The 24,062-nt window shown below is 41.5% G+C and overlaps 1 protein-coding gene and 1 non-coding gene across 5 annotated transcripts in view; both read right to left on the reverse strand.

Annotated features, from left to right (window-relative positions):
* ep400 (E1A binding protein p400) overlaps window positions 1-24,062 on the reverse strand; it is a 41,512-nt gene that overhangs the window by 4,889 nt on the left and 12,561 nt on the right. For 2 of the 4 annotated variants that reach the window (XM_030059438.1, XM_030059439.1), the window contains exons 13-48: window positions 23,610-23,723; window positions 21,575-21,765; window positions 21,167-21,344; window positions 20,926-21,062; window positions 20,603-20,772; window positions 19,684-19,858; window positions 19,425-19,561; window positions 17,392-17,578; window positions 16,921-17,090; window positions 16,642-16,817; window positions 15,331-15,633; window positions 13,633-13,797; window positions 12,785-12,940; window positions 12,092-12,162; window positions 11,648-11,937; window positions 8,585-8,787; window positions 8,182-8,351; window positions 7,146-7,342; window positions 6,930-7,041; window positions 6,492-6,788; window positions 6,292-6,366; window positions 5,765-5,899; window positions 5,621-5,665; window positions 5,091-5,244; window positions 4,525-4,760; window positions 4,186-4,359; window positions 4,044-4,091; window positions 3,800-3,936; window positions 3,340-3,396; window positions 3,166-3,244; window positions 1,968-2,147; window positions 1,815-1,860; window positions 1,620-1,726; window positions 1,227-1,431; window positions 978-1,132; window positions 304-537 (exon numbers count right to left, since the gene is read on the reverse strand). In XM_030059438.1, the coding sequence (XP_029915298.1) occupies window positions 304-537; window positions 978-1,132; window positions 1,227-1,431; window positions 1,620-1,726; window positions 1,815-1,860; window positions 1,968-2,147; window positions 3,166-3,244; window positions 3,340-3,396; window positions 3,800-3,936; window positions 4,044-4,091; window positions 4,186-4,359; window positions 4,525-4,760; window positions 5,091-5,244; window positions 5,621-5,665; window positions 5,765-5,899; window positions 6,292-6,366; window positions 6,492-6,788; window positions 6,930-7,041; window positions 7,146-7,342; window positions 8,182-8,351; window positions 8,585-8,787; window positions 11,648-11,937; window positions 12,092-12,162; window positions 12,785-12,940; window positions 13,633-13,797; window positions 15,331-15,633; window positions 16,642-16,817; window positions 16,921-17,090; window positions 17,392-17,578; window positions 19,425-19,561; window positions 19,684-19,858; window positions 20,603-20,772; window positions 20,926-21,062; window positions 21,167-21,344; window positions 21,575-21,765; window positions 23,610-23,723 (5,666 nt within the window). The remainder of the gene's footprint in view (window positions 1-303; window positions 538-977; window positions 1,133-1,226; window positions 1,432-1,619; window positions 1,727-1,814; window positions 1,861-1,967; window positions 2,148-3,165; window positions 3,245-3,339; window positions 3,397-3,799; window positions 3,937-4,043; window positions 4,092-4,185; window positions 4,360-4,524; window positions 4,761-5,090; window positions 5,245-5,620; window positions 5,666-5,764; window positions 5,900-6,291; window positions 6,367-6,491; window positions 6,789-6,929; window positions 7,042-7,145; window positions 7,343-8,181; window positions 8,352-8,584; window positions 8,788-11,647; window positions 11,938-12,091; window positions 12,163-12,784; window positions 12,941-13,632; window positions 13,798-15,330; window positions 15,634-16,641; window positions 16,818-16,920; window positions 17,091-17,391; window positions 17,579-19,424; window positions 19,562-19,683; window positions 19,859-20,602; window positions 20,773-20,925; window positions 21,063-21,166; window positions 21,345-21,574; window positions 21,766-23,609; window positions 23,724-24,062) is intronic. The other 2 variants (XM_030059440.1, XM_030059441.1) reach the window with 2 other exon arrangements.
* LOC115365977 (small nucleolar RNA SNORA49) lies at window positions 7,798-7,926 on the reverse strand. Its single transcript, XR_003928796.1, has one exon. It is a non-coding gene; the product is annotated as a small nucleolar RNA SNORA49 (small nucleolar RNA).

Raw genomic sequence — 24,062 nt, forward strand, 5'->3', positions numbered from 1 at the left:
ATGAAAAATATATTTGTACATCGGTGTACAAATTTAATTTCAAAGAGAAGATTTATAAATATGCCAATCAGTATATGAATGAATGCAGCTGCTGTTAAATTCATTCAAACTGAGTAGCACATTTGCAAATCATTTGTGATTTCAAAATTAAAGCAGGATTGCATGAATATTTCTCAATATGTGAATTCCAATATTCAAGTACTCATTTACTTCACTGCAAATATAGCTTCATAATATGCAGGTTTTGGATAAAAACTGTTGCATTGATGAGAATCAAACTATCCTTCCCTGCAAGTGTCTTACCAGCCTGGCCACTTGAAGGTTGGTCACAGTGGCGCCAGTCAGCACGGCCCCAGGTCTGGGAGCCGCCACTGCTGCCAGCTGGGGGTTGGCCTGGGCTGCCTGAGCAGACTGCACCTGGGCAGCCTGCTGGGCCCCTGCAGCCTGCTGGCCCTGAGCTGCTGCTGCTGCCACTGCTGCTGCCACCTGCTGCTGTTGCTGCTGCTGCAGCTTCTGCTTCTGCATTTTTAACAGCTCCTGTAAACATAACAATACCAGTTAGTGACACGTTAGGGTGACCCCATAGTAGGCCAATTCCTGGTTGAAGACCTAGGCTGAGAATCTAATACACTATTCCTAAGACAGAGTCAAACAAATCCTGAGGCACGCCTATTAACCATATTTATTGGCTGTGCTGTCAGCTGGACTCCTGCAAAAGCTGCTGTCAATCTCTTGCATGTAAATATCTTACAAAAGCACATCCAACAATATCCATATCAAGGTATTTGGTCAAAGATAGTGCCATGTTTGATTTTGTCAATATTTCCCTGCCCTACTTTAAACAGAGAGTTTTTATTTTTTTTTAAATAAATGACACTCACAAAATTGCTAACAGAATACCAATTCACATTTTGTCAAAATAGAAACACCGCCTGGCATTCTGTACAGCTGCTGTGTGGAAAATGTAGATGGTGTACCTGGGGTTTGCCCACAGCTTTGATCTGTGGTGAGGCAGCTTGCTGCTGCTGCTGCTGCTGTTGCTGTTGCTGCTGCTGCTGGAGCTGCTGCTGGCGAAGCATCTGGAGGTGGGCCTGGTTGAAAGGCTTGCTCTGAGGCAGCTGCATGCCTGGGGCTGGAGAGACAGAGGATTGCTCAGATCTTTAAAGCATTAACAAATACTGAAAATGTGTCTGTTTTCAGATAAAATCCTGTTTTGGGTCCAGTACCTGGTGTGACCTGAGTGACCAGTGAGCGACCAGTGACCTGTGCCTGAGGGCTCAGAGTGGTAGAGACCACCGCAGATGCCGTCACTGGGGTAACAGCTCGGACACCCTGGCCTGTGGCTATAGCGACAACCTCAGTGGGGGCAGCTGCAGCAGGTACGGCCCTCTGCTGAGCGTGAACCACCTGGGCACCTGCTGCACCAGCAGGCTGGACCAACAAAAACAACACCAAAATGAACTCAAGTTCCAGCTCTTGGAACAATCATTCAGTTTTTAAGGATGCAGTGGTTGTATATTCTACTTCATTCCAATCCAGAGGCTATCTGCATCGTGAATTCCTCTGTCAGTAGGAGGCTGAGTTAAAACCAGAGTAGCAGTGATAAATCAATGACTCACAGACAGGGTGCCTGGTATGACTGGAGATGCCAGGCGTTTGTTGGCCTGGAAGGGGCTTGGAGGAACTCCAGCCACTGTGTTCACAATCACGTTGCCCCCAACAGTAGCTGGAGGGAACCAAAGAGAAAGAAATTAACCACTGGAACACCAACAGAGCTCTGTAATGTCCATCATATGTGTGCTGTGCAAACATACCAGCCTGGATGGTTGTGCCTACAGTGGCATTTTTTATGGCTCCTGCCTGGAAGAAAAAATAGAGAAAAAGTCACGTTAATCAAATGAATCCTTTCTGTATTTTGGATAATCATTACGGAAGCATACTGGCGGAGAAGGTGTTTTGATTCTCACCAGAACGGCTGCATTGGGCACAGCAGCAGCTCCAGCCACCGCGGCAGCCTGTGGAACCCCTGGTGCCTGAGCCTGGCCAGCCGCGGCGGCCTGGGCCTGGCCGGGTGCTGCCTGGGCCTGTGGGGCTCCAGCCTGCTGCTGCTGGGCCAGCTGCTGAGCTCTCTGCTGCTCTGCAAGGGCCTGAGAACAAGGACACAAACATGTTCCAACTGTTAGAGGGCAGCACAAACACTGGTACATACTACTGCCAACTGCACTTGAATGCTTCACTAATAGCCTAGCACAGAGACAGGTGACCATGTGCTATGCAGAATATGCAGGTTTCCCAACCAAAGAGTACACCAGGTGGTTTCACAAACTAGTTCTTCTTTGGCTGAAAGAGTGCTGGTAGCTATGTAGGGCTGTCCTTAACGATTATTTTTCTCCTGATTAATCTATCAACTATTTTTATGATTAGTCCAACGATTAATTTTTCAAGTAATCTAGCGATTTTTTTTTGTTATGTGCGACGTATTAATGTGCATCTTTAAGTTTCGTTTCTCGAAGCAGCGGGGCGCAGTCAAAGTTACCTAGTGTTGCTTTAACTCATTCATGCTACCGTATTACCGTAAATTTGTATTAGTTGGTAATTAGTTAGTTAGACGATTGTCCAGCTTTTTGCTTTCTGTCGTCCTCCAGCAGCACACCGGGATGTCGCCACTTCAGGTGCTCGTTCATCGCTGTGGTGCTGTTGTGATACGCCATCTCCGTTTTGCAATGGCTGCAGACGACCAAGTCATTTGGCTTCTCTTTAAAATATCTCCACAATTTTTGACGTCTTTGACCATCTTTTTGCCTGTTTCGTGGTGCCACTGCTGCCTTCTTCTCTGTCTGAAACGCTCGGACCTGGAGCCTCTGCCATTTTTTTCCCACTTCTGTTCATGAACGTCAACGTCTGCTGTACGCTCTTTGCGTAAACTGCGTAATCGACAACAACTTCACAGTATGTTGTACGTGTCAACGTATTTACGTCACCAATGTAATCGATTAAGTCGATTAATCGGGACAGCCCTAGAACTATGTGTTGTATGTAATTAAGTATATCTTAGTTTGTATAGTATGAGTAGTATCCCACACCGAACATGGCCTGGTCTTTGGCTGCATGTGGCAGCCCAAATCATGGTTTGCTGACAGTTATCATCACATTTTAGACACTCACCTTCTTCTCCTTGGCAATCCTCTCAGCTCGCTGAGATGCCACCTGAATGGGAGGCAGCGGCTTGTCATAGCTGATCCCACTGGTGAAAACAAACAACTTTTACAATTCTGTCCTATATGTTAAGGTTTGAGTTTTAAATGTCAGGGGGGATACAAATTTTAGCATCAGATGTACCTTTCTGCAAGGACGGAGGCGTGTTTGGGGTTCTTTTGGAATGGGTTCATGCCCAGCCTGTGAAAAGCCAAGTACAAATTAATTAGTCTAATTTAAAAAGGCCCATTCTACATTCAGTTTTTTAAGGCCTTCAATATAAATGATTTCTAAATTAAGATTTCATCACAGTCAAGTTCATTATATGTTTGATGGCTATGCTTTTCTTTTGTTTTAAGAGCCATCATTTTACCAATTACAATTAATAAGTAATTAAGTTACAAAGCAACCTTATTATTTGGAAGCTAGGAAGCTACTGTTTTGCAACAGTGTCTCTCTCAAGTTTTGAGCCATGCTTGGTATTAACACAAAGAATCACCTTTTTTGGCGAACAGTCCCTTTAATTGCTGACCCAAGTGCAGATTTCTTATAAAATAGCCAACACAAACACATTCTTTGTAACTTCACTGTACTCAGCACTTACAGTGGTTTGATGGGTGGGCTCCTCTTACTGGCAATGATCTTCATGAGTTCAAAGCGGCTATTGTATAGCTGAATGTGAGAGGCGTTGTCATCCTGTGTATAGATCTGACAGGTCCGTAGGGGACGGCTGTTCTTTGACTGTCTCACACACACACACACACACACACACACACACACACACACACACAGATCAGTAAAGGAATTCAATAGCAATGACACAGTTTATAAAACAGAGTATAGAGTACCTTGTATATACTCTTGGTTTTCTTCTTGGGGTTAGCCTCATACACCAACTGTAATTGGTAAATAACATGGTTAGGTGAGAGTTCAGGGAAAGTAGACCAGTTTAGCTGAGAGCTATGACCCTTGTGACTTCGCATTCACTACCTTGCCCTCTTCTCTGGGAATGATGACATTCTCGTAGCGGCTGCGACACTGTTTGGGTGATCGGTAGATGCGGCTGCAGGAGTTGACCACATCACTCACAAGATCCCAGTTCGGGGTGTGCGCAGGAGATACAATTGTCAGGTTCAGAGGCAGCTCCAGCAGCTGCTTCACAGCCTGCCAGAGACAAAGCAATGACATACTGGCACTGAATATGTTGGAACTGTAACTCAATTCATCAACTAGCATACAACCAGCAAACAAAGCAACTGAATTCCAACAACACAGCTGATTTCTTGTAATTACTGCTAGAATAGCAGAAGAGGATGCTAAAGCCGGTACCTGAAGCAGAGCCCAGTCCTCGCTGATGAGCCACTCTGGGTTGTCCTGGCCGGCCTCCATGGCTGGCTTAACCAGAGAGGGCAGAGGCTTGGCAAAGGGCGCCTGCTGCTTGAGGGAGAAGTTCTTTTTCTGGTCCTTGCCCTCGCGGCGAACTTTAAGCATGCTGGCCTTTTCAAAGAGGGAGCGCGGAGGAATGACCGTCTCCCCGTGGCCCTTCTTCTTCTTCCTGGCTACTGCTGGACACAAAAATGAGTAAGAACGGAGATTTCACGCAAATCTGTGACATTTCAAAATGTGACTTTTCAAATACCTATCACAAACAAATGTAAAACAATACAATACAAATGCAAACAATTATTTTACAGCTTTATAATATGCACTAAGGTGTTTCAACCATCTTACAAACATCTTGAATTGCATTTCAGAGTGAAAAATATTTTACATACAGTAAATCCCTATGTAATCAAAGCCAGTGGGCTGAAGGTGTATCAACACAGCAATGACAGAACGAAGCTTTAATACTACAGAGGAGATAATGACGGCCTTGTTGCTACTTCTCTCCACACCTGAGGGGTCCATCTTGAGTCTCTTGTGCTCCTTACGGACGTAGATAGGAGGCAGTTTGGACTCTGGCATGGGTGTGGTGTCATACATCAGGCACATCACAGAGTCAATGTATATGTCGTTGTCATCCTGTGGTGGCGTGGGTGGAGTCCAAAGCTGCATAAGAAAATGATGAGTCAGACCATAGAAGGCAGAGGTGAATGGTATCCCTCACCATAAATAACTGTATAAGAAATGAGATTAGGGGAAAAAATATTGAATTTATCACCCACGGTACATTTGTGGTCAAAAAGATGATTGGGGGAAATTCATAAAAATTCACAGCTAAACTTATGCTTTCACTTATTAATTGGATACTGTTAAAAAAAACAGATGGGGAACACATAAAATGGTGACAAGGTTTGACAGCACACAAATATAGATGCCAAATTCAGGCCATCATCAAAGATGTTCCAACAGAAATAAATGGGAGTTAAAAGTTCATAGGAAGTCATACCTCTGTTTCATTCCTGTGTTTTATTTTTTGTCTTACCGGCATTATTTCAGTGTGGCCATCTTCTGCATCAAATACGTATTCCTGTTGACAGACAGGGAAAGGGGAAATGTCAGAGATCAGTTAAAGGCAAAACATAATCTATGTCTTGTTTGATCAGCAGAGCTGTTAATGGCTGCCCACCATGTTGTAGGCATCCTCTCTGGTGTAGGTGAAAAGATCTTCATCTCCCTCAATGATTTGTCTCTCCTCCTTCTCAGTCTTTAACTTCTGCAGCTGCTGCAGCTCCCAGCCTCTCTTTGCACACTCCAATCGCTCCTAGGAATACAAAAACAAAACAAGTCAGTTTGATGAATCAAATAACATAAGCTACACTACACTACACAATGCCAATGTAACACACTGTCCAGTCTAAACAAATTATATATCTATTTTATGTATTTTTCCCCCATTATTCCATACTGTGGACATATTCATATAATATTCTTATAATTCTTCCACAACTGTTACAGCTGCTGCACACTCTTAATGCTGCATTCTATACTTTTTCATACCATCATTCAAACATTTCTACTATGCTGTACTGTGGAATGACCAGATGATGATGTTAACTCTTATTTACCATATTTTGTTTATATTCTAGTTCTCCTTGATGTATCCTTTTAATGTGAACTTAACACATTTTGTTGTGAAATTATAGTTTAAGTTACCTTGAGAATGCTCTCGTCGTCACTGACATGAAGGTACTCAAGATAATGCAGAGCATACCGCTCAATCGGTGTGAGCTGTTTGAGGGCAAAAGGAACATGAAAATGAAGGCAACGTGAGCAAAAACAGCATCTCATTTGCTTCTCCTGCATTGATTTTTGTTTTGCAGTTTATATCTGGTAAAAAAGAATGGATCAGTTACCTGTTCCATAACTGCATTGAGCTCTTCTATCTGAGCAGGCTCTTCCTTAACCTGCCTCTCCTTCTCCAAATGCTCATCTACTTCCTCCTTGCATTCAACCTTCTCGTCTAACTCTTGCTGCTGCTGCTGCTGCTCAGGCAGGGAGTCCAGGTTGATGCTGTGGAGTGCCTGAATGTAGGGTCTAGCTACTCGGGGAGAGATGGCCTCAGAGGGTGATGGCTCCTGGTGCAGCACCACAAATTCCTCCACTTTCTCCCCTGAGCCTGCCTCTACCTCAAACAGATCCTGGATTGTGCGCTAGAAGAACACACAGTATCACAGTCAGCATTACATAAAGCATTACTTTATTTAAACAGTGCAGGTGCAGTGTTGGTAACTACACACACTGAAAGTATATATTTTTTCAATGACAGGGCAATCATATCAAGTTCATCTTACCTGTGTGAGGAAAGCCAGGGTGTAATCAGTGCCCTGAGCAGCCACCTCTCTGATCAGGTCCTTGGTGCCATTCTTCAGCAGCTTCTCTTCAATGGAGTTCCCACTCTCCAGCCTGGGTGACAAACAGTAAATCCCTCAAAGTCTACCATGGGATATGACAAGAAAAACAAAATAGAAGAAAAACTAATGCAATCATCCCTGCACTGATTCTATCACCTGTATATGTGTATGTCTTTGGAGCGTCCAATTTTGTCACACCACTCCTGGGTGCGGGCATCCATGCTTGGGTTGAGGTCGGTGTCGTAGAATATGATAGTGTCAGCATCAAACACGGAGCCCACCGCAGAGCAGCAGCGGTTGGTCAGGATGCTGCAGAACACCTGCCTGTTCCTGTTAAACCTCTTCATGTTTTCCTGCAGAAGCAGACAGGTCATGAGTTATTTCCAACAAAGGACAAGGAGTAAGTTTACAAGTTGTTTTTCATATCTTGCTTATTTCATATTCCTCCTGTTATGCAGTAGATTGATTTTTTTTAATAACTCTGACTAATTTCATGCTGCACATTTCACATTCTTTTCCTATCACAATCTCATTTTATCTTACTTACATGATGTTTATGTACGGATCTGACCAATTTATTTATTATTCATTTATCTGTGTCCTTACAAAAACGTCTGGCCTGGTTAACTTAAATCACTGCACCAGAAAGAAGGGAAAAAATGTAAAAAGGTAAATGAAAATCCGACGGAAACACTCACAATTCAACCTGACAGTTGATTTTACAGCAGGAAAAAACAATAATAGGCAGCTGCAATACACAAGCCTGAAAAAAACAACTTGTGAGCTCAAAGAGGTAGTGGAATTAGAAATTGTTTGCATCTCTTTAGGCCCTGGAGGGAACAACACCCAGCAGGGAGGGAAGAGAGCAAAGTAGTCTGTCCCCTTGTTGAGCCAGGACTCTGCACAATGACAGAGTTCCTGGTGTTAGACAGGGAGGAAAAGAGCAGCGGGGCTGCATGTAGTCTGGACCCCAAAGCTGAAGTCACCATGTGAAAATACTTGTCCAAATTTGATATGACTTGTAATTTATTTCTTATATGTAATCTAATTCAGAATATCTGAGTATGTTTTACTGGTCAAATATAAAACTGGACATACGCTATGTACTTTACAAATGGATCCACACTGCATGCCATGCTGCCTGATAATAATGAATGTGAAAACCAAATAGTAGACAAAGTGCAAATTTTACCTGTCGTTCCTCAGGAGTGAGGCTTTCATCTACCCGCACATAGGTGAGCTGCCTGTGGTCTAGGAAGGCCTCCAGGATGTCCATCATCTTCATCATCTGAGTAAAGATGAGCACACGGCGGTTCTCTGACCTCAGCTTCTGGAGCAGAATGGCCAGGGCCTCCAATTTGCCTTTTGAAAAGAAAAATGAAAAAATTATATAATTGTTGTCCTCCACAAACCTGTTTTCATCTCTTGTCTTACTGAAGTTTTGATACAGCTTCATGAAGCATACTGCCAAATACACAATTGCCCACAACAGTATCAGATAATGAGTTGTATTCTACGAGTAATGGCAGCAGCACATGCTAGATTTGATTTCTTTACTGCATCTCAAGCCATACAGAAAACAGTGCAAGGCAAACCTGAATCCATCTGCATTAGCTGCAGGTCAGGAAAGTGTAAGAGGCGTCTAGATGCCAGCCGATGGATCTCAGTGGTGTGGGGGGCAGCGGCCTCCTGAACCCTACGGCCAAACGATTTCTTCCCGAGGCTGTAGGGAACTGGGGGATTAGCTGCATACAGGTGAGGAGGGAGGGCTACAGCAGCAGGCACCACACATGACAGTCTGAAGGATGGACATGAAAGGACAGATTCTCAGTGAATTGTGACAGTTTAACAAGTAACAGGTAAACACATCAACTGTTCATATACCCTGTAACCCCAACAGTCATTTTAGAACAGCTAAGACATGTTGTTACGTATGACAGAGAGTGGAGTAAAATCCTCTTGGCTGATTTAAAATCTCTTAAATATCAAGTGGCTTATTGCTCTCATAAAGAAACAGCAGAAATACCCTTCAATATACTTAATATTAATGAATATTAAATAACTAATACTGATTTTGAATAGCTTATTAATATTTAACTGTCATGCAATTACTTATTTGAGTTTACTGAATTAAGATTGATGTCATTAGATCTACTTTTTTATCACAAAACAGTGTTGCTTTTAATAGTCCTGAGCCATTGCTTTTACCAGAGGAAACACTGGAACATTTTGTCCTGGTTGATGCAGAGATGCTTGGTCGAGTTTTCTCCCGAGTTAACCCAACAACCTGCCTTTTAGATCCAATTCCCACATCACTCTTAAAGACGTTTTATGGATTCTTTGAGTTTGAACTTTTAAATATTGTAAATTGCTCCCTCCAGACAGGTGTCTTCCCCGCTGCCTTTAAAACGGCAGTGGTGAAGCCCCTTCTGAAGAAGAGCAATTTGGACCCTAACATTCTTAATAACTACCGACCTGTATCCAACTTACCCTTCTTAAGTAAAATTTTAGAAAAACTGGTTTTTATCCAATTAAATGATTTTTTAAACAGAAATAATATTTTAGATCAATATCAATCTGGTTTTAGGATGAACCACAGTACCGAGACAGCCCTCCTGAAGATTGTTAATGATCTCAGGTGTAACATGGACTCACAGAAGCTCTCAGTCCTGGTGCTACTGGATCTAAGCGCTGCTTTTGATACAGTAGATCACCACATTTTATTAAACAGACTCAGAAACCTGGTGGGCCTCTCTGGTACTGTTTTTAACTGGTTTTATTCCTATCTCACAGATCGCCGGTTTTTCGTAAGTTTGGATACATGTTCCTCTAGAACCCATGAAATGAAGTGTGGGGTGCCCCAAGGTTCAATTTTAGGTCCAATACTTTTTAATCTCTATATGCTTCCCCTTGGGGACATCATCAGGAGACACGGCATCAATTTTCACAGCTACGCTGACGATACACAGCTCTACATTGCCGTGTCCCCTGATGACACAGGGCCTATTGATACCCTTTTAAATTGTATTTTAGATATAAAGTCATGGATGGCAGAGAACTTCCTACAGCTCAACCAGGACAAAACAGAGGTTTTAGTTATTGGCCCTGAAGGCAAGAGAGAGAAACTTTTACCAAAATTAAAGGATTTTAAACCCGCAAAATGTGTCAAAAATCTGGGCGTCCTTTTCGACTCTGAGCTTGATTTTATTCCACATATTAGAAGTATAACAAAGATAGGATTTTATCATCTTAAGAACATAGCCAGAGTGCGCCCGTTTCTCTCTCTGGCCAGCACAGAGGTGCTAATGCATGCTTTTATCTCTAGTCGTATAGATTATTGTAATGCCCTGCTTTCTGGTCTCCCCAAAAAGAGTATTTCACACCTTCAGTTACTCCAGAACTCAGCTGCACGTGTTCTGACGAGGACCAGAAAGCGGGCTCATATTACACCAGTTTTAAAATCACTGCATTGGCTCCCTGTGCGTTTCAGGATTGATTTTAAGGTTCTTTTATTAGTTTTTAAGTGTCTTAACGGCCTTGGGCCTTCTTATCTGTCTGACCTGCTTTTACCCTACCAGCCCTCGCGCACCCTGAGGTCCTCCGGTACCGGTCTTTTAACTGTTCCCAACGTTAGAACAAAAACTCATGGTGAATCTTCATTTTATTATTATGGCCCACGTCTGTGGAACAGCCTGCCGGAGCACCTCAGGGCTGCTGAGACTGTTGATGTTTTTAAACGCAGGCTCAAGACCCACCTTTTTAATCTGGCTTTTATCTGATTCTATTTCCACTCTTTTCTGCTGCTTCTATTGTTTTTACTGCTTTTAGTTGCTGATTAATAATTTCTTTCTTTACTTTTTAATACATATTTATGTTGCCTGCATTGTTTTATTGTTTTAATTTTATTGTTTTTAATTTATTATCATTTATTACACTTCATTTTTTTTATATGTTTTTATATATATATATATATATTATTTATTTACTTATTTCTTCTCTATTCCGTTTAGTATTGATTGTATTTTACTCTGTTATCTTTTAGTTTTTAGCTCCAGTGTTTCCTCATGGGGGCCCTCCACACCGGGAGCTGTATCTGGCCTGCCTGCGGGGGGTGCCGTCCTGGGGGTTGTCCTGGCCTGGATGGTTGGGGGCCCTGCTCCAGGGCCTTATGGCCGTGGTGTGGGCTCCTATCTGTCTGGGTCGGGGTGGTCTCTGTGGTGGTGCCCCCTGTAGTCGTGGGCTGGGACGCCTCCCGGTGTGGATGGCTCCCAAAGAATGAATGGTGTTTCCTCATCTGGTCCCTCAGTGCTCAGCCATATTTTATTCTATCTTTGGGTTGGGTTGGGGTGGGCTGGGGCGTGGTGGGGTGTATGCCTGGAGTGTATGCATGTGTGAAATATGTTGTACTTGTGTGTGTGTGCGTGTGTGGGTGAGTATGAGGGGGTGGGGGATTACGGTTGTATGTATTTTAATGTAAAGCACTTTGTGTTGCATTTGTTTTATGTATGAAAGGTGCTATATAAATAAAATTTGATTTGATTTGATTTGAATATTATACAGCTTTAAACACATCTGATCCAATTAGAATTGAGGACCAGGACTATTGATTTTACAGATGCTCTTAATACCAGTGATGATTCAACAATAAGCCAAAGTACCTCTTGACAAGGCTGTTGGCAGCCTCCAGGCGCTGCTCCACAGACAGCAGTGTGGACTGCAGTGTAGAGGTGGTGGCGATGCAGGTCCTCTGGGCCCTGAGACAGCTCTCCCTTCCCACCCACTTCCAGCCTCCGGCAGTCAGAGCTGTGTGACTGGGCTCTGAGCTCACGGTGCATGCCTGCACCAGGTCCAATCCATACAGCACCCAGCGGCTGCAGCGGCGCTCATTGGCTTCGAACAGGCGGCTCAGGCGCTCCTTGACCTGCTGGGTCTTCTCCTCTGAAGACTCCTGAACATAACGGAGGGACATGAGGACAGCACCCACAAATAAGACCATGCCTTGCAAGTCAAAAAGCCTGAATTATGTTTTGACTTCAATCACAACCTCAGAATTTAAAATAGGTCATTATAAACCTGACCGACTCTGAAGGTAATGCACTAACCTGGGGGGCAGCAGGAGCTGCAGCAGTGGGCTTTGAGGCTACTGCTGTGGCATTTGTAGACATACCCATGGCTTTAAGGAGGAACACAGAAAAAACTATGTTAGTAACAAATCTACTACACAGAAAGGCTACTCTGTTAACTAGTTATAATGTTACATCTTTTTAAGGCAATGCAACAGTTGTCTGATCAGTAAGCTGTCAACTGAGCAGATATTCTCTCTAAACCTGTTACTGGTGATCATCCAACACACACAAAAAACAGTTCATTCCATTAACATGCAATTACATTTTTGGCATGTAACTGACAAAGCTAATAAGTTTCAATTCCCTGAAAGCCAAAATTACAAAATAACAACAACAAGTAAGGGATGCAAGGGTCTGAGCCCTGACAACATTCGCGTCACTCCTGAACAGTCAGTTAGGAGAGAAATGCTTAAACAAAGAAATAAGGAAAAAATAGATTAGGAGAGATGTAGAAGTGATCTGTATATTTCAACATGAGAGAATTTGAAAAACAATGTATGGCAGACAGAATAAAATTCTCTGGGGTGATGGTGACATTTCATGTAGTACAACATCTTGACACATACTGTAAATCAATACACTAACACTGGCTAATGACAGCAGAGCAAATGACTAGGTGGTAGTTGCTCAAAAATTCAAACTGCATTGTTTGTACGGTGGATAAGTCACCTGGCTGGGCAGTGGATGTGGCAGGCTGAGGTGTGCCTGGTGTAGCTGAGGAGGAGTTGGAGACGGGCACAGCTTGTGGTACTGTCTGCATTACCATGGAGCCCTGAGGCCTGAGGATCTGCTGCCCTGGCGCTGACACAATCTGCAGGATATTGCCTAAAATCCAAATGACACACAGTTGACAACCCTTACAGAGCTGTTTGTATCACTCACAGGATATCTCTATGTTTTATAAAATACTAGAATTATCAATTTAAGAATTTAAGAAAATTTAATGCTACCCAAGACAGGTGTGCAGGAGAGGGACAAGTGGATGAAATGTTGCAAAAGGACTCCCAGACACTAACTTTCAATGATACATTTGTTTGCCACATTATGGTGCATTACATTATGCACTATAAGGCAAAATCAGGCAAAATGCTAACTACAATGAATATGAAGATGAAAACACCGCAGCCCTATCAGAATTTAGGATTGTGTGACTGGATTGATATCTGAAATAACAGCACACTGAGGAAACTGTCAATTAACACGACTCAAACTTAATTTGAGACATACTATTAAAGATCCTTATAAGCTTTGAGTTTAGGTGGCCTATTGTAATTTAAGAAATTTTAAGCCTTTTTCAGGACCTGTAGACACTTAAAGGAAGCATCTGTACTTTGATAGAGAGCTCTATAAATGATGTCATGATTCTCACATCAAAATACAATAGTCAAAAGTCAGAACACTTGAATTACAAGGAGATATGAAGAGGAAACGTGACTGACAATGACTTGAGAGGTGCAGCAGAGAATATGACAGGTATAAGGATCAAATGACTACAAACTGTACATTGCTGAGTGTACCTTGAAGTTGCAAGGGTTGGCCGGTTGTGAGCTGGCGGAGCTGGCTGGGGGACAGCGTGAACTTGTTGCCCTGGAACTGCAGTGTGACGGGAGTCTCTGGCTGGGAGATACGATTCTGACTGCCAGCTATATTGGCCAGCTGGGCAATCTTCACCACATCTCCACCTTCAGTGGGATGGAAGGAAATACACACAAACCTCATCAAGGACAGCATTCACAAGTGAGCGAAGACTTGTGGCACACAAGCAGTTAAAATAAAGTTAGTTACAGGGTGAAAAACGGATAAGACATGCAGAACCAGGGTGGGTTAATCAGTGGAGGGAACAAAGCCACCCTCCACAACAGAACCATAGCGGCTGCTATTCTTTATAGACCCTGAAGGGAAAAACAAAATGGCTACAAGAGCAGTCCTCAGTGAGACAGAGAGCCTGAAACAAATACATTAAATTTAAAGCAATGGACTGCACCTCACTGCCTTTTCAAAGCCAACACACCAGTCATGGGGAAAAATACTTCATAAGGGCTGGGTTTTTGTTACTATACTAATTTTAGGTACTGAGATGAAATCAAATTTAAAGTATCAAATGTTTCCAATTGTATAAAGTTTCAAAAATCTCATTCTTGGATTCTATGTTGATAAATGTACTGAATTAAAAATACAGAGTGGGAGGTGATGAAAACACAAATGAACAAATATCACAAGGGAACCTAAAATTATGAAATGTGCCTGCATTTTACACAGACAATTTCAAAATCTGTTTTTTTTGTTTGTTTTTTTTTAACTGTATTGAGTTTCAATATCAAAATCATTATAAAAACAATCCCAAGCCACCGTGTCAGAAATCTGGTGAACATTTACATAAAAGGTTTGCCCCTGTGCTTTATTCACAGATTGTGTGCCATCATTGAAAAGGTTTCTCTGTTCACATTTGAGGCAGAAGTGGTCAACAGGCCGGCGATATGTGGGACCATATCTACATGCTGTGCAGCAATGCTCACCATCAGAGTGAAACCACAACATCAGCAAAAAGAAAAAAAATAGACAGATCAGAACAAAAGCTTTGGGATTTCTTCCTGCAGCTGGGCTGATGCAAGAGACAAAAGAATATTAGTAAACTGGGAGGAAAAAAAATTATATTTAAAGAGGGAAGAAAGAACAAATAATTAGGGTAAAATAGTGTAGTGCTGTGTGGTGTAAAAAAAGCGGGTTTTTCACTGTGGACATGCAGGTTTCAAGAAAGAAACTAGGGAATGCTGAGGCCATGGAGATGCTGCTGATATGGCTACAGTTATGATGTTTATGCACCAGTCCTTTTGATTAATAAACTTTATAACTATTGATGTACTGTTGAGTATCTTCCCTTTACATGAAAACATTAAAACTATTACACCAGAGCTGTTGCTGTATAGCTACTGACTCATAGACTCTAAATTCTCAAATCTGAAATATAAAACAGGTCATGTAAACTTTGGAGAGTCTAAAATTAACATTACTGGTGTCTTTTTCATCATCAAAATGGATTCCATATTTGAGTGAATGTAAAAAGACACTCCCCATTTCTTTTAGAAAACTTAATACTGAACACACACATCAGCAGTGCCCCAGGGAAAGGCCTCATTTCAGAGCAGCCCATTCTGCTGTGCCAGAAGTGGAGGGGAAATGTTGAGCGGGAGGGGAGGGGAGGGGAGGCCACTTACTAGGCAACCGTGCCTGGGCCTGGGATGTAAGAACCAGCCTCTGGGACAGTAAGCTGGGCTGGATGGCATGGCTGGGGGCTAGAGCTGGCCTGGGGACCTGCGCTATGCCAGGCTGGCTGATGGGAGTCATAGAGCCCACAACCGTGCCAGCCAGAGTCTGGCCCAGGGCCACAGGGGCAGCCCCCAACACATGCTGCCCAAGGCCGCTGCTCCCAGAGGAGGCTAGAGAGGAGGTGGCAATGTTGCTGCTGCTGCTGCTGACAGGAGAGGTAGTCTGGGCTCTCTGAGTAGCTGTTCCAATCGCTGTAAAGTACAAGGGAATTGGGCATGGCACTATTTGTTAGGGCTAACCCAATATTCAGTCAAATCATCAGCGTTTCCTCTACATATTCATTCAGGCAATGGTGGGCCACCACAGCAAGCGAAATACTACCACTGCTCGCAAAGATGTAAATAACAGAAAAACAACAATTTAGTCTAATTTCCACATAAAAGAAGGAATAAGTCCAAATTTTACTGAAATTAGTGCTTTTAGTATACAGAGACAAACAAATCTAATTCTATGGCAGAAATTATTGTGGAGGAAACACTGTGGCCAGCCCACCACTGTTGTGTGGAAAGTATAAATCTAAACACATGAAACCACAACTGCATTTGTGGGCTAGCTGGGTTAGCTAACTAGCTGAGCTGTGTGTCTGCTGTACAAGCTATGACCAGTGGAAAGACAGCCTGCCTGCCAGAAGGATATTAAAAAGTCTAAAAAACTTGTATGATGGCATATTTGACCTTAAGGAATTACAGTGTTGTACATAATTTGATAAAATATGCTACAACCGCTAATGTTATAATGTCTAATTATAAAATATGACAGTGTAGACACACAGTGGGAATGAATTATTCAAGCATGATGGGGTAAATCATGTGCATTAAAATCCACTCAAAACAGACTCACACTCATGCAACAAAACATTAAACATTCCAAATGTTAAACTAGTACAACCACAATGGGAAATTGCCACCAGCCAAAAAGTGGTTAATATTGAGCTGTGGTTGCTTCTCTTCTTTGCTTGCCAATTTGGCAATAATTAAATCATGCAATCATTTAGGGGATTGTCTATTCTAAAAAAAAAAAAAAAAAAAAAAATATATATATATATATTTGGCTGGGAGTCTAGTTAAAGCAGTTGGTAAAATTTGGAATGTAATAGGTAAGATTTCTTTTTATTTCCAGTCATTTCCCTGTCTTTGAATTTCTCCTTTGGACTACAAATAAAGGTAAAATCAATCTATTTTGTCCGAAATTACCCTTACCCTGAGAAGCGGTCGTTGTTGTTGTAGTGGTGACAGGGGACTTGCCCCTGCTCTGGGTTGGCTGGCTGGTGGTGGTAGTGGCTGACATTGTGGTTGGCGGACGCTGGCCTACACCACTGGTGAGGGTTACCAGGCGACCTTCTGGCTTTGTCCCATACTGCACTGGCTGGAACAGCCTAATCAGCCAAACAGGAAAAAAGAAAATACAGTTGTGTCAATGCCACAAAAACACTCAGTTTCCACTTTAGGTTTATAAAAGGTTAAGATAACAACACTGACTTCATCGGTTTAATCTTGCATGGTTTGGGCCGAGTAGGTGGATCAGGAGCAGAGTAGATCTCCTCTATGAGCTGTTGTGTCATCTTCAGTTTAGGGACCGCCTCCTTTGTCTTATAGGCTGTCAGTCTGTTCTCATTGCTAATGAGGTCAAATATTGACAGGTCCACCGTCTAGGAGCAGGAGGAGGAAGAAAAAGACAATGAAAGCCATGTATGTTACCCATGCATGTAAGGTTGATTTTGAATAAATTCTAATTTTCAGTTATATCCTGGTCTTAATTCCCTCACCTCACAGAAATACAAAAACACATGACATAAAAGCCAAGCTGGAAAAACAGCAAGGCAACACATAAAAACAACACATATAGGTGGAGGAACCACATTATATTGAGGCTGTCTGCCAGTTTCATCAATAAAATTTTTGGCTTTAAAACCTTTTCATTCCCAGTTAGAATAAAATTCTATCATGTACCTTCCATGGGTCTGTCTGCAATGCTCCAAGCACCAGTGATGGGGTGTTGTACTGCAGAGAGGAGCAGTAGTAGGAGCTGCTGGTCTCTCTGGGAGCCACCAGGTCAGGGTGGTTACACACCCGCTGCAGCTGCATCAGGACCTGAAGCACGCTGACAAAATGACCTGTCTTCAGGGCCTCCTGGGCTCTGCAGGATGACAGACAGAAAACAAGATTAAAGACTAGGTAAAGAACATATAAAGAAATGTTGCTCTGTTTAAAGAGAGTAAACAGAGTAAAAATGAGTATTGAGTGGTGATTCATTATTACTGTATCATGATATGTTAAAATGTAATCTTGCAAAATTGTGTTTTTTGAAAAACTAAAAGAAATACATTTATTGGAAAGAGAAATCTGTGATGTCTGATGTTTTCACAGCAATATAAAATAGATAATAGAGAGGGAATTATGACCTGTTTAACTTCCCAACACTAATTCTACCTAATAGTTCAAAGTACATAATTAACACTACAAATATCAAGATTTTATTTTAACTGAAACAAATATTTAAATAAAAGTGTGATCATTATTTTCTAATCATTTGAACAGAGCTTTTTTGGCAATAGCCACGACTGATGACAGTAACAAAGTTAAAAAGAATTAGAATTTTGGACGGTTTAAACTGATTTCTGGACAGCTAATAGTTTTTCAGGATGGTTCTGGGACAGGGATGAAAAAAGTTACTCTGGAGTCCTGCCATCAACCTGGTGACCACACTTGCTTTCAAGGCACAAACATTTTTTGTGCAGGCCGTTGCAGGGCAATTATATGAAACTAAGGAAAACTGGAATTGGTCGGGATCGGTATTGGCAGGTCAGAATGGTAGTTTTTTTTTTTTTTTTTTTTTTTTAAATGGTAGTCAATTGAACTGATAAATCAAATCGTGGTTTACACAGTCAAACTGAATCAAATTGTCCAATACAAAAAAAATTGTTCTGGAATTGAATCACCCAGTAGTGAATTGAATTTTTGAAAAGCCAAACATACACAACCCTATGAAAGACTACTCAAAACAAAGGAGATATGCTAATGAGATAACTACAACTTTTTTCAACAGAGACAGAGTTTCTATTTCATACTAGAGATCTGCTTTATTCTTCCTAGTTTCAAGATTCCAAAAAACAAACCGAAATCACCAAATAAGGTTTACAGAATGCATAAGAATAAGTGACTTGTTAACATGGATACTTTTTGCAGTGCAGGAGGTTTGAGGTTTGTATTTGCTAAATGTGCGCTTAACTCACGTAAGCGCACATTTAGCAAATACAGGCTCACACTGGTTTCAGTGCCGATCCAGTTCTTAGTCACTCTGCTGCTGATTAAGTGTTTACTGACCACTGGGGAGAAAATGCTTAATTTCAAAAGCCACAATAACAACATGCAAAACATTTCGACTTTGTCATTGCATTAAGCCTCTCAGTGACTTTCTACTGTGTTGCATAAAGGGTTCAGATGGAGTTTCTATATTTTTTTTGCCAGAACTTGCATCTGTATCCACTTGACTACAGAGACTTTGCATCTGCTCTGGTAAACATTGCATTTAAGTCATTATGGGATACAAAATGCCTAAGGTGAAAACAAACCGTAGCCTGATATTTCCTCCAAAACATGGGTATGTCCTCTGAGCAGGGCTCCTCCCTAAAACACATGTAAACCTCCAGGACCTTGAGTTATTTAAGTTCCTGGCACAATCATGCTGGCTTTCAGTTCAGAAGAAATGTAATGGATATATACAGGAATGTAAAACCAACTGGTGACCACCATGTGCTGCTATTATTCATGTAAAAAAGGCTGCAAACACATTTTGATTCCTGAGGTTTCATGACTTAATGGGAAAAACTGAGAGCTCTTGAAAGTGAATATTGTGGGAACTCTATGCCCTGTGGTAACCAGGTCATTTTCAAACTACAATCTCTGGGAGAAACTTAATCCACGGCTGACTTTAGTGTGAGACTACAATCAATTTATCAGTGTTTATGGAGCACCCAGCTCACCCTGGCTGTGTAAGGATGTCCTCATAAAGGCTCTTCTGTCTGCTGGACAGACGGCACTTGAGGATGTGCTCGTACTTCTTCGGCAGCTGCTTCTCCACATCCCTTTTGGAGCGCCTCAGAATGAAGGGCTGAATCATCTGCATTTAAGAGTAAGTGTGTGAGAATTTCATGTACAGCAAGGATGTGGACGGTTCAATGCTTACAACTATTATTATGGCACAGTCAAACATGCAGAGGGATTGTTAGGGGCTATACCCACCCTGTGCAGACGGATGACCAATTTATGGCAGTAGTCCTGGTTCTGGTCTGTGCCTTCCTTGACAGGAAAGTCCAAATAGGACCTGGTGATTCCTGGCAGAAGAAAGTGAATCATGGTCCACAGCTCCTTGAGGGTATTCTGTAGCGGGGTGTTGATGAGTAGAATCCTCTGCTCACTGGAGGACACAAATACAACTCAATCCAGCATCCAGCAACATGTGTAATGTGTTTTTAACAAAAAAAAGCAAACTCATAAAATATGCTAACAGACCACTTTTACCATAATGCATGGTATTTGTATCAAGTACTCATCGTGTGTGTTTTACTCATAAGCCTTCATGGTAAACTCATATTTCAAAAACACTAATCATCTCTGATCCAATGGAACAAACATTTTTACAACAGCAAAACGCTACCAAAAGTTTCATTTAAAAAGCTCACACTCATCACACTGTAAAGTATAAGAATCTGATATCCAGACATATATGCTCAATACTTCCCAAACACTTATCTTTGCTCGCATCAGGCTGAAAAAGACCACTTCAGCAAAATTCTCTCATGCATTGTCAAGTGCATCCATACAAGTTGATTGTCCAATGAAGCACATGTACTTGTGCACACGCTATCATGAAGGCTTATGAGTTAAACTCTTTTTGTAAGGGATATAAGGCAGAACATGTTGAGCACTTGATGCAAATATTATGATGCAAATATCCATTATGGGTGAAGCGTCCCTTTAAGATTTGAAACTACACACATGCACAAAATGCTCACACCCCATTTGTCACTTTCAACATGCTGAGATGAACATACAAAGTAAGTTAAGAGACATCTCCCATTAGTAATAAATCAAAGCTGTGTCCAGTCTTCGAAAATCACAGTCATTATTTTGAACAATGAGGATTTATGTCCCAACTCACCTTCTGAGAGCAAAGATGGTTTCCCAGTGTTTCTCTGTCATGTTTTTGATATGCTGCACCTCATCCAGGACCAGATGCCGCCACGTTCTCCTCAGAAAGTGGCTCTGGTCCTTAAGCAGCAGCTTGTAGGATGTCACACATACATGGAAGCTATTGGCTTCTGCCCACCACTGTAGAGGAAACAAACAATGATGAAATCAAAGTCAGGTTTTACTGGGGAAACACTTTTTACATTCATTTTAAGGATTTATTTTCACTTTGATTGGCAAGATCTTTTTGAAAAGAGAAAAGATGAATTTCGAAAAAAATGCAGCAAAAACTACCATTCTGTTAGATCTGCGCTCCCGTCTGTTGCCGAAATACAAGAGGATCTTGAGGCCAGGACACCAGCGCTTGAACTCCATCTCCCAGTTCAGCAACTTACACGTCCTCACCACAATGAGGTGCGGTCCCCAGATGCCTGTGGACAAAAACAGACCATGTCTCTACCACATTCATTCCTCAGGGTAAAAGCCATTCACCGAAAAACATTGATCTTATTACTGTCCTTAAACAAAGGCATACCCTCTTGGCCAGCTAAATGGGCCATGTAAGCCACAGTCTGGACAGTCTTGCCAAGGCCGGTCTCGTCAGCTAGTATGCCATTGAGGTGTTTCTTGTGAAGGTTTGCCAGCCAGTCGACACCAATTTGCTGATACTCTCGCAGCGAACCGTGCAGTAGAAAAGGAGCTGGGCTGCGAGTCTGATAATAAATAAATAAATAGATTATTGATTGATTGATTAACATAACAACAATTATAATTTCTTTTAGGACAAACAGCCAGAATTTACCGTCTAATTTGACTTTCTGTCATAATACTTATTAGTACTAGCTTCATCCCTTTCTTCCAAAACAGCTGGTGTGTGTGTGTGTGTGTGTGTGTGTGTGTGTGTGAGTGTGTGTGTGAGTGTGAGTGAGTGCCTATGACTTACAGAGGAGGTGGTCCTGGCGCTGCCCTTGGGCAGAATGAGCTCTGTGGAAGCAGCCACTTCAGCTATGTCTCTGATGGACTTGCCATCAGTGTCAGAAGAGCTGGCCTTGTCGGCCCCACGGTACTGGTCCACACTGAGCAGGGAGTCAATCGCCACTGCCTCATGGGAACTGCCCTCACGACACTCAGTCTCTGAAAAATGCAAAATATTAACAATTTTAGAGAACTATAATCTACTTTATGGGTTAACACAACATGCACTTTACATCTCCTCTTTGAGATGGATGTAACATGTCTGTTGCTTCTACCTTAACAGACAGCTGTGAGGCCAGTGTTGCGCATGGCCACATGATAATTTCTTCAGGGAACATGAGAGTTGAAATGCAGCACCAGCACCTTGTGTGGTCATGTAATCGTTTTTCATCAAGTATGATCACAAACATGCTTTCTGGGAAATGAAGTTGGCTATCTTGAGACGCTCCATTGTTTTTAAATGAAGTTGCTGAATTTTGGATTTTATTATTAGCAATTATTGACAGTGTACTTTCACAAGTTATGCTATAGCAGATGATGACTTCAGTGAAGGGAGCAATACTGGCAGTGCTTATGAAAGTGATTCTGAAGAGGATCCCAATGATGATTCTGAATCAGTGCAACCAGTTTTAGTGATTTTATATCTATATCTATATATCTATGTCTCGATCGATCAATCGATCGATAGATATAGATATCTATCTATAGATATCTATCTATCTATCTATATCTATCTAGGTAGATATAGATAGATAGAAATAGATATATAATAATAGACAACCAAATCTCTCAAATGATTTTACATTTCACATTCTCCATGTGCTACAGTGGTAAAGAAATTTAGGTTTCAATGAATGCTGACAGATGTACTGTCAAACAAGATTTTTTTTTTTTTTTTTTTTTTTTTTTTAAATCATAACACACTTAGGTTTTAAGGGTTGTGTTCTACAGGGAAATCAGAATTATATGTTCATGGGCATCAATTAGGGTTGCAAAGGGGCGGAAAATTTCTGGTAAATTTCCGGAAGCATTCCGGAAACTTTTCATGGGAAGTTCAGCTGGAGAATGTGGGAAATTTTGTTTTGTCATAAGCAAACTAATGCAAACTAATGACATTTTTGACTTTGACTTATTTTGAGAAGATTTTTTTTTCTCAGTACTTCAAGATTGATGGTGGATAAATGAATAGAAATAGGCTCAATGAATAAATCAAACTATAACCTACATTGTTGTATGATAACTGTATTTGCATGAAAACTGGCTAGCAGAAGGCAGAAGAACCAGCATCACAGTTGAGTGAGCAAGCACCATGATAGGCAGCCTCTTAAATAGCTACTGTATAAACACATTTTGTCTTATTTTTTCCAGTTAAACTTTAATACCATAGGTCAAACATATTTACCCCAATCATATCATCAAAAGCTTCTTTACTGGATGTAGTCAGTGGGCTAAAATGCAGGCCTAGTCGTGTGGCCTCAGTCGTCCTGCTACAGTGTGCAGGATTCTAGAAATGATCTGTGCATGGGTTTGAGGAACCCACAGTGCAGGGCAGAAATTCAACTAAATTTGCATTAAATCAGGTTATTTTAAACCAGGATTATGCTGCAGGATGTTTTTTCTTCAACTACATTAAGTTCCCGCTTATAGGCTAACATTCAATTTTGCAAATTCCCAGATTATTCCTGTAAATTCCTGTTAATTCCCATATATTCCCATGGAAAGTTTCCAACTTTGAAAATTCCCAGAATATTGAAACCCTAGCATCAACACATACACATAGTGTGTTTTAGTTATGCTTTGTACTAAAATAGTGGCATTGTTTTAGCTACAGTGGCTGAGGAAAAAAAGGTTTTAATGAACATCATCAGATTTTTTTAAAAATAAAAACTTCTTTCTACAGGGGTCTTTACTACAGAGAAAGCAGTCTTTCCATAGGACACCTGAGTCCATAATCGGAATGAAAATGGTAAGTCTCATTTTTAAATAATAATAATAAAAAACACCTTCTGTCTCCTCCATGTCATCTTCATCACTTTGAAGACTGGGCTGAGGCCACTGAAAGCTGTCAGCATAGGCGCCAGCATACTGCTTCACCAGAGCATCCAGAGGCATCTCAGCTACAAAGACAAACAATATTGCGACAGGGGAGTAAGTAAGAGACATGTACACGTTATCCTGTTAATGGTCCTTGTACTCACTAGTGATGGCGACAGTCTATTTATTTAATGATTTTGCAGTCTACTGACACTTGCTGAATATGCATGTTAGCAAGGCAGGAGGCACAAGTGTGCGATATTGACCAAAAATAAAATTTCAATATTTTGGGGGATTTTGCCAGTAATAATTGACAATATTTTGTATCAGTCAAAAATGTGTTTGTAAAAGTCTTGTATTGTACTAGGTTGCTCTTGTTAATAGTAAATTAGACGCTGTTAATGATATTTTCAAATCCATTG

The sequence above is a fragment of the Myripristis murdjan genome, chromosome 9 (genome assembly GCF_902150065.1).
Source record: "Myripristis murdjan chromosome 9, fMyrMur1.1, whole genome shotgun sequence".
NCBI classification, from domain to species: Eukaryota; Metazoa; Chordata; class Actinopteri; order Holocentriformes; family Holocentridae; genus Myripristis; species Myripristis murdjan.